Here is a 9130-nt window from a genome sequence, read left to right on the forward strand (position 1 = left end):
GTAACAATGGTCATTATGGACAAACAGTTCTATTTTTTGTTTCATCAGACCAGAGGAAATTTATCCAAAAATTATGATCTTTGTCCCCATGTGCAGTTGCAAACCGTAATCTGGCTTTTTATGGCGGTTTTGGAGCAGTCGCTTCTTCCTTGCTGAGAGGCCTTTCAGGTTTTGTCGATACAGGACTTGTTTTACTGTGGGTATAGATACTTTTGTACCTGTTTTCTCCAACATCTTCACAAGGTCCTTTGTTGTTGTTCTGGGATTGATTTGCACTTTTCACACCAAATTACATTCATCTCTAGGAGATAGAACGTGTCTCCTTCCTGAGCTGTATGACGGCTGCGTGGTCCCATGGTGTTTATACTTGCGTACTATTGTTTGGATACATGAACGTGGTACCTTCAGGCATTTGGAAATTGCTCCCAAGGATGAACCAGACTTGTGGAGGTCTACAATTGTTTTTCTGAGGTCTTGGCTGATTTCTTTAGATTTTTCCATGATGTCAAGCAAAGAGGGACTAAGTTTTATGGTAGGCCTTGAAATACATCCACAGGTACACCTCCAATTGATTCAAATGATGTCAATTAGCCTATCAGAAGCTTCTAAAGCCATGACATCATTTTCTGCAATTTTTCGAGCTGTTTAAAGGCACAGTCAATTTAGTGCATGTAAACTTCTGACCCACTGGAATTGTGATACAGTGAATTATAAGTGAAATAATCTGTCTGTAAACAATTGTTGGAAAAATGACTTGTGTCATGCACAAAGTATATGTCCTAACCGACTTGCCAAAACTATAGTTTGTTAACAAGAAATTTGTGGAGTGGTTGAAAAACAAGTTTTAATGACTCCAACATAAGTGTATGTAAACTTCCGACTTCAACTGCATGTATATAAAGTATTTCTGTTAATTTATTTTTATACATTTCCCAAAATGTATATAAACCTGTTTTCACTTTGTCGTTATGGGGTATTGTGTGTAGATTGATGAGGAGAAAATGTCTTTAATCCTTTTTAGAATAACAAAATGTCTAAAACGTGAAGGGCTCTGAATACTTTCAGAATGCACTGTATTTATATTTTGTGTATAATGTGTCAATTTGTGTTGTGGTTTGCAGAGCACATTTGAAACAGAGATCTAGGTCTCAATATGTCTTCCCTGGTAAAATAAAGGGATCACCTGGAACCATCGATATAAAACCTGTTCCTGGAACATCAGAGACTGATGAACAGTGTCTAATAGGATCTCATCCCAGCCTGCTATAATGTTACTGATTTAAGACTGAAGTAAAAGTCAGTTATTATTGCACTTATTTGAATGAATAGTTACATTTTTTGTTCTTCCTCAAAATCATGTACAGTGGTTAATATGGAACCTGTGTCTAGTTATGGTCTGAATGTTTTTTAGCACTATGTGCAAGGTTGTTTTTTCTTTTGGTCATGAAAAGGTTTGTTTGTAAGGTGTTTTAGAATTTTTTCATGAAATGGGATCAGTGAACATAACAATGATATTGGCAGTTAAGGGTGGCCTGTTAACTTTATCCCACTCCATCTGGAAATGTTTTAAAATACTAAATGATACAAAAAATATAATGGTGTGACAACAGTATTGATTTTGAAAATGATTTTATTGTTAATCAAAAGCAGTGAACAGCTGAAATGTTATAAACAGTTAATGGCAGTGAATTAAAAGATTTAGTTTGATGCAAAGCCAAAAATGATGGTTTTCCAATATTACTGGTTATACAAAAAACTATCAAACAAAATAACTGAGGAATGGTGCCCACATATGGCTTTTACATTGTGATTTTTTCTTTTTTTTACGTTATACAATTAAATTATTTATATAAGGATAATAGGTGGGTGATGTGCAACGTTTTGGAGACCAAAATCCCAGTCTAAAGAAACATTTTTCACATTGTTTCCCAAACACGCATAGCTTCTTTAAATGCAGTACCTTTTCTGCTTGATTAAAATCTACTGCATATAACACTGGACCGTTGATTAGATTGAAGGCCATGATTGTATGAGAAATTTACAGTCAGCAAAGGTTTATAAGATCGAAAATAACAGAAACCGAATCTGAGTCGGCTGACTCAAAACCAAATGTAATCCCTGAGATATAAATGTAATCTAATTAGAATGCATAAAAAACTCTATCCATCATATTCATGTGAATCATAACTTTTGAACGATTTTCGTCCATGAGAGTCTTTGGTAACACTAGTGAAGGGTTAATTTTTATGAAAAACCTATGTCAACAACTGCAAGTTTACACAGGATGTTTAGAGTTGACATGCAAGTGATGATACTGTGACATATCAAAGAAGTCACAGTGGTCTAAGGCACTGCATCTCAGTGCAAGAGGCGTCACTACAGTCCCTGGTTCGTATCCAGACTGTATCACATCTGGCCGTGATTGGGAGTCCCATAGGGCGGCGCACAATTGGCCCAGCGTCGTCCGGGTTTGGCCGGGGTAGGCCGTCATTGTAAATAAGAATTTGTTCTTAACTAACAATCCTAGTTAAATAAAGTCAGCTTGCAGTTCTACTGATTATGAATGTGGCATTTATGGCTAATGAATGTGTGATGAAGTCCTTATGTAGGTGCCCTTCAACTTTAAGTCTCACCAATGCCTGAAAATTCATTGATTTGATTGATATTTAAGGTGAATGCACCAATTTGTAAGTCGCTCTGGATAAGAGCGTCTGCTAAATGACTTAAATGTAAATGTAAATGTAAATATTTGGCGATGCAGAAGAAATAATAAGATAAACTTATTGCGGTTTGGCCCTCCCTCTTCTGCCCAATTCCAAATCAACTCCTAACCCCTAGCCCTAGGCATTTCTGTAAAAAATCTTATCGGTGTAAGCAATCCCTTACAGAAAAATCACATACATTTCACATGTGATAACATCTGTTTCACATGTGATCTTATGTGAAGTTAACGTGAGAACATGTGACAACATGTAAAAGCAACATCTGATAACATGAAAGTACACATGTGAAAACATGATCTCGTGAAATAAATGTGACAACATGGGGATGCAAAATGTCTACGTATGATACCATGAAACTACACATTTGAGAGGAATATTTTTCTATGTGAACGTTTTCACACATGAAAAATAAATTCCACATGAGAGGTGAAAACATGTTATTCTCATATGTGAAAAGGTGGTGTTAACATGTGAACTTTAAATTGAATACATGTGAACATGTGGTTTCATATGTGAACAACTGACCTCAAGTCTCTTTTTTTGTGAAAATGTGAAAATTCCAGCTCAACATGTGAAAACAGCTACTTCACATTTGAAAATGTGATTTTGCATGTATTTTTGTGTAAGGGAATCAAATGATATGTGGGTTTTAAAGTAAATGGTACACTATTCAGCTAAAATAGTGCACCAAATATTTCATCAATGATAACATGATTATTTCTGACATGATCACTTAGTAGTGACTTTTCAATATGACCCCACCTGGGATTAGAATTTACAACTTTTGGGTTACGCTGATCTTTCTGCTGCCCATCAAAGTCTATAGCATTCCTATACACATTCATTACCTATAATACATGTCTGCACTTAGCAAAAGAGTGCCATCTGCACTTCTATTTTAGTTAATCTGATTATTCTCTCACCATAGATTTCATACAGTTATTTCAGAATAAGTATCGTTTTCTGAATAGTTGTCTACTGTTTGTGGGGGATATTACTCTGTTTTAATGTTACTCCTGAATCACTATGATTAATATAATAGTTTTTTATAATCGTGTATTTTTAACAAAGCTGATATTTATTTTACTTAAACCCAAAGTGTAGGAATACAGGTTCAATTTGTAATTGACACCGACTTGATGGTGTAGCAGGAAGGTCGGGATGCCGTGAACCAAGAGTTTGTGAGTTTAAAACCCAGCTGAGGACATGTTGAATAATAATTACTGCATAAATAAACATACACAATGTAATCATGCATGTCAAATATGTATGTTGAAAACACTGTATGTTAAAAGCACTGTTTGTGTGTATCCTAAAGACTCAATTTTGTTTGCAGGAATCTGTGGAATCTCATTTGAAAAATATTCACGTGAAAGGTTGTGATCACATGTAAAATCCACATGTAAACTTCAGTGTTCCAAAAAAACATGGTTTCACATGATTTCAAAGGAGAATTTTTTTTTCTGTAAGGGGTATGTTATTTGCTGAATCTCACCCTCTCATAGGCTAGATGGAATTGCTTATCCAGCAATCAAATCCTTTCAAATCTACACAAAGGGCCTCTATGCGTCCATGGGTCGATGGCATGCGATTAGCAGGTGGGAAGGGCTTCCTGGGCAATGCTCAGGCCTGGACGCCGATGGCCCAATTGCCTTGCACATTCCCAAGGACCGAGCAGTCCAGGACTGCACAGATCATTGTATTCCCAGACCTCGTAGGGACAGAGGACTCCATCCAGGTGATGGAGGCGCCGGTAGCGATCTCACTACAAACACACACACACACACACACACACACACACACACACACACACACACACACACACACACACACACACACACACACACACACACACACACACACAGATTGGCATACTAAACAAACTACATTGGATCTGGTTTTGTGAATGTGAGACTAATGTAAGTGTGAACATCATCATGATGTGAGGTCTTGGAGTTGTAAATCCTCTTACCTGTACAACCTTTCCCGGTATGAGATGAAATTAGGCCCTTGCATGGCCATCCTCACATCACGCAGGCTGAATGGGAACGGGTTGGTGAACTCCACCTTGACAAATACCTCCTGGTTCACCTTCGCTGGTCCACTCATCTGTTCAAATAGAGATAGTCCGTTCACAGAAATCTATGGTGATATAAGAAATGATAATAATCTAGGGATTATCAACTCCCCTGCGTTGGGAGCATGGATGTTTTTCGGAATGGCTGCTTGATCAAAGGCGAGGAGAGATGCAGCACTCCAGCAGCACAAATAAGGCTTTAATTGGCTACACTACTACATTAGCTCTTGGGGAAAAACTAAATATGTTTCACATATACTATTACGGAACACTTTAAAGGATAGTTCCCTCAAATTAAAAAATGACAGTTTTCCTTACCCATGTCAGCAGTCTATGGACAACGTAAGAGAGCAATCCATGATTTGGTTTTGTGTACCTGGTCACTGTCACCAAATTACTGCTGACAGGGTAAAGAAACCAAGATGAAATGTTTTATTTGGGTGAACTATCCCTTTAAGGGAGGAAGGAAATACATCCTATTAAAGAGGAATAATGAAACTTCCAGACCCACCGCAAAGGCCAGCTCAGGGCCTTTCAGGTTCACTATCTGTATGGCCATCATGTCCTGGTTGTTCTCCAAGCTCTTGGCCGTCACCACGAAGCGGAGGTTCGATTGGCAACCCAGCTGGGGCACATAGTTCTGGGCTAGCACGACCACCTGTATCCTCGACGCTGTTGGTTTTAGGGAGACAGAGTTTTGACAACGAAACAAATTCAATCAACAACAGGAGTGTATGTTTGGCAGAAAATAACTTTTATAATTATTACCTGATTATTAATATTTGGATTATTTGGGATTCTCTGTTGCTTACCATTTGGTATCAGTTTGTTACCTGTAAAGTCTTTTGAGGTAAGTACTAGAGAGTATCCCATTGTTACCTCACAATCTCTTACAATACAATACATTCACACATACCTGCTGAAACAGGATGGTGCCATGAAGCTGTAAAAGGACTGCAAAGCATTTTCTATAAGCAGTTGATGATTTTATTTCAGAGGAGGGGTCTGAAAGCTTTGCAGGACTATCATACAAAGTTGTGATACATGGAGACAAGCCCAAAAAGACCTAAAGTACAGTACGTATGTAAGGGTCACCCTGGTTTCTACTCACTCTCCATTGGGTTCAGAGTGATGTCAAAGGTCTCCTGCTTGAACTGAGCCTTTTGGATGTTGGTGTAGTAGATTGTGGAGCCGACCAGGCGGCCATGGATGGTGCGTGTGTCTTCACTCAGGTTCCTGAAGACCACAGCCATCTGGAAGTTCTGGCCACTCTTCACACGCTCCTGCGGGATCTCCAGCGTCATCTCCACACCCTGCTCGTCGTCATATTGCACATGCGTCTTGTAGGTTCTCTCAGCATTCTTCATGGTCTCTTCATCTTTACTACTGCCTGTGTGTGTGTGTGGGGAGTAGGAGGGGAATAGAGTTAACATGGGACTGGTGGCCTAGGGTGGTCTACTGATCTTCGGAACACATATATCGCTGCAGCAAGGGTTTGAATCCGGCCCACTGCTATTTTAGCAATTCTCTTCTTTCTTTTCTCTCTCTATCAAATACAACAGACAAAAAATACGAGAGGAGTGGGACTGCCCCACTCCTTAAAAAAACAACCATGGGACTGATATGAAACTCATTGGCAATTGTATTTCACCTATAGGAATATACTGTATATACTGTACAGCCCAGGACCTCCACAGCCCAGGACCTCCAAATCCTGCTTCTTCTGAAGCCAGCCACCCTGGCAGCTGATGAAATTAAGGAGTATTTCTGTCTTTAATAGAGCCCTTTTGTGGGGAAAAACGTATTCTGATTGGCTGGGCCTGGCTCCCCATGGCTGCGCTCTTGCCCAGTATTTTGAAATCAATAGATTAAGGCCTAATACATTTATTTCAATTGACTAATTCCCTTACATCATTTACATTTACGTCATTTAGCAGACGCTCTTATCCAGAGCGACATACAAATTGGTGCAAAGACCTTATGATATCCAGTGGAACAACCACTTTACAATAGTACATCTATATCTTTTTTTGGGGGGAGGGTTAGAAGGATTACATGAACTGTAGCTCAGTAAAATCATTGAAATTGTTGCATGTTGCGTTTGTATTTGAAGTAATTTGAAAAGCAGTAATAGCAAAGTCATTTCTATACTTCATTCTTGTTGCATTAGTTTCATGAGACACTTTGCAAACTGCCAATAACAAACTTTAAACGAGCAGTTGCACCCTTGCCAGCCTACTCCATTGTCCAGGTGCCACATACCTTCTGGGTATTTGTACGTCTCTGTAATGTCCATTGGCTCATAATTGTTTCCACCAATGGACTTCGTCACGAGTTTCTTGCCAACATAAGTTGTGTCTACGTCTAGTAACTCAGTTTTCCCAGTTTGTGTATTTAGCTTGTATTTGTAAACGTCGCTATTCACCTGAGGTTAAAAGAAAGAGATAAATGTGAATATTATGATTGATTTTAATTAGATAAAATGTATTGCAAGTTATAAAGCATAACTGTGTTATTCTTCATAATGGCATAGAGTGAAGATGAAGGCATTATGGCTGAACATTAAACAAAGTGTTACTGGTCAAGCATATAGAAGATGTATTGGTTTACCTCAGCAAACACAAACGGGCCATCAAATTGATAGCCGAGCATTCCTTCCTTGATGGCTTTGACAGAGCATGGTCCACAGCGGAAATATCCTGCAAAAACAATAAAAACAACCCATGACCCTGTCTGTTTGACTTTTAAAAGGATAGTTCACGTTCAAAAATGTTTGTTTATTTTCGACTTCCCTTGGGTGCTGTTATTTCATTCAAACTGTTTTGATATTTTGTTAGCTGGTTATTTAGCATTGTCTAGAATATATTGGCTAGCATTTTTGGAGAATACAGCAATGCAATTGGAAGCGGATTGTATTAATTATCAGGGCAGTGCTACATTTTCAAGATGCAATCAATGCTTTTCAGAGACATTTTATTAATTTTAAGAATTGCCTGTACAATTGTGGCCTGATATATTGGCACCCTTGCACTTTTTAAAAATAATTCCCAATTTCTTCTAAAATTTGTTTAAATTGAAACGACATGGACAAAATTATTATCACCCAAGAGCTAATATCTGTTTGCAGAGGCTTTGGCCAGATAACTGCCAACAAATGCTTCCTGTGGACATCAATGAGCTTGCTGCACCTTTTATTGGATCCCTAAAACTGCTGCAAACTGCTCCAATTCTGCAATATTTTAGGGATGCCTTCCACCAACTGCCGTTTTCAGTTCTCGCCATAGCTTTTTGATGGGATTCAGATCTGGACTCAACACTGGCCACTCCCAAATAGTCCAGCTTTTCTTCCTGAACCATTCCTGGAAGCTTTCTGATGTGTGTTTTGGGTTGTTGTCCTGCTGGATAACCCAAATCCTTTGACGGACACTCATTTTTTGGACACTGATGACTCACAAATGTCTCTAGCAGAGGCGATGCTGTTATTCCGTATTATCATATTTATCTGCAATCTGTAGGGCTGATAATTTTTGTTATAATTTTGCATAGTAATGCATCTTAATCCCTTTTTCCATCAGTCACAATCCCTGCAGTCCACAGACAAGTTTTTCCTTTTCATGACTCATCTTTCACTAGGTCTGAAGCAGAGGGATCTGGCCCACAGATTCAACATCCGCCAGCGGACTGTGCGCTGCATCGTGACAACAATGGGCAACTTTCTTAAGACATTTCTTTGTTTCAGCCCTATATGGAGGCTCTGTCTGTGAGAAGGAGATCCTGAAGCAGTCTGACATTGTTTCTCTGCTGAAACCAGCGATGGCCATAATGGTGGACAAGGTTTCATTTTGGATGACTGTGTGCCCTGTAAGGTCTACAGACCAGCTTTCCTCTGAAAGAGAGCACAGACGCCAGCAGCAGAAGTCAGGGAGACGCAATACATCTCGGCTGATGGTCCCTGTGTAGCAGCTGATTTGCAGAGAGAAGGAGCACAAGCTGTTTGACACTGTCATCCCTCTCACCATCACTGGAAGCATCAACCAGCTCTACACCTGCCTCGTCGTCAACTACCAGAATGGGCCCCTGGTCAAAGCATGGGCAAAGGACTAGCGATGCTATCAATTTCAATACTATTAGACTGGTAACTGATTTCCTGGTTTTTGTTTCTGCTTCAGTTTTTTTCAAGTCTATAGCCTGTGTTTAACAGCTACATTCAGACACTTTCTTGAATATAAATGACATTATGTAGGCCTGTACTCTACTATTTTGTCCAGTGTTCTCAATGACAAACCAACATGTTTCCCCAAAACATTTAACATCACTATCATTTCAACTA

At 39.1% G+C, this 9130-nt stretch overlaps 2 protein-coding genes across 3 annotated transcripts; both read right to left on the minus strand.

The window, feature by feature from the left end:
• Positions 1-4337: 4337 nt before the first annotated feature.
• On the minus strand, positions 4338-5522 carry LOC115154129 (coagulation factor XIII A chain-like). Its single transcript, XM_029700040.1, has 3 exons — positions 5312-5522; positions 4696-4832; positions 4338-4488 (listed from the first exon to the last, which is right to left on the minus strand). Exons 1-3 carry the CDS (start codon positions 5360-5362, stop codon positions 4347-4349), a joined length of 330 nt encoding a protein of 109 aa, XP_029555900.1. The 5' UTR covers positions 5363-5522; the 3' UTR covers positions 4338-4346.
• Positions 5523-5887: 365 nt separating this feature from the next.
• LOC115154137 (coagulation factor XIII A chain-like) lies at positions 5888-7773 on the minus strand. Of its 2 annotated transcripts, none has more exons than XM_029700061.1 (2): positions 7411-7773; positions 5888-6190 (listed from the first exon to the last, which is right to left on the minus strand). In XM_029700061.1, exon 2 carries the CDS (start codon positions 6165-6167, stop codon positions 5904-5906), a length of 264 nt encoding a protein of 87 aa, XP_029555921.1. In that variant the 5' UTR covers positions 6168-6190; positions 7411-7773; the 3' UTR covers positions 5888-5903. The 2 variants fall into 2 exon arrangements, with proteins under 2 accessions (XP_029555921.1, XP_029555912.1); XM_029700052.1 differs by lacking the exon at positions 7411-7773 and adding an exon at positions 7063-7333.
• Positions 7774-9130: the final 1357 nt, after the last annotated feature.

The sequence above is a fragment of the Salmo trutta genome, chromosome 2 (assembly GCF_901001165.1).
Source record: "Salmo trutta chromosome 2, fSalTru1.1, whole genome shotgun sequence".
NCBI classification, from domain to species: domain Eukaryota; kingdom Metazoa; phylum Chordata; class Actinopteri; order Salmoniformes; family Salmonidae; genus Salmo; species Salmo trutta.

Coding starts and splice junctions, on each gene's coding strand:
- LOC115154137 (XM_029700052.1), bottom strand. CDS start 7,096: ATGGACATTACAGAGACGTACAAATACCCAGAAG. Junction 6,191..7,062: donor GACGTACAAATACCCAGAAG/GTATGTGGCACC, acceptor ACACACACACAG/GCAGTAGTAAAGATGAAGAG.
- LOC115154129 (XM_029700040.1), bottom strand. CDS start 5,362: ATGATGGCCATACAGATAGTGAACCTGAAAGGCCCTGAGCTGGCCTTT. Junction 4,833..5,311: donor GCCCTGAGCTGGCCTTTGCG/GTGGGTCTGGAA, acceptor CTATTTGAACAG/ATGAGTGGACCAGCGAAGGT. Junction 4,489..4,695: donor TACCGGGAAAGGTTGTACAG/GTAAGAGGATTT, acceptor GTGTGTTTGTAG/TGAGATCGCTACCGGCGCCT.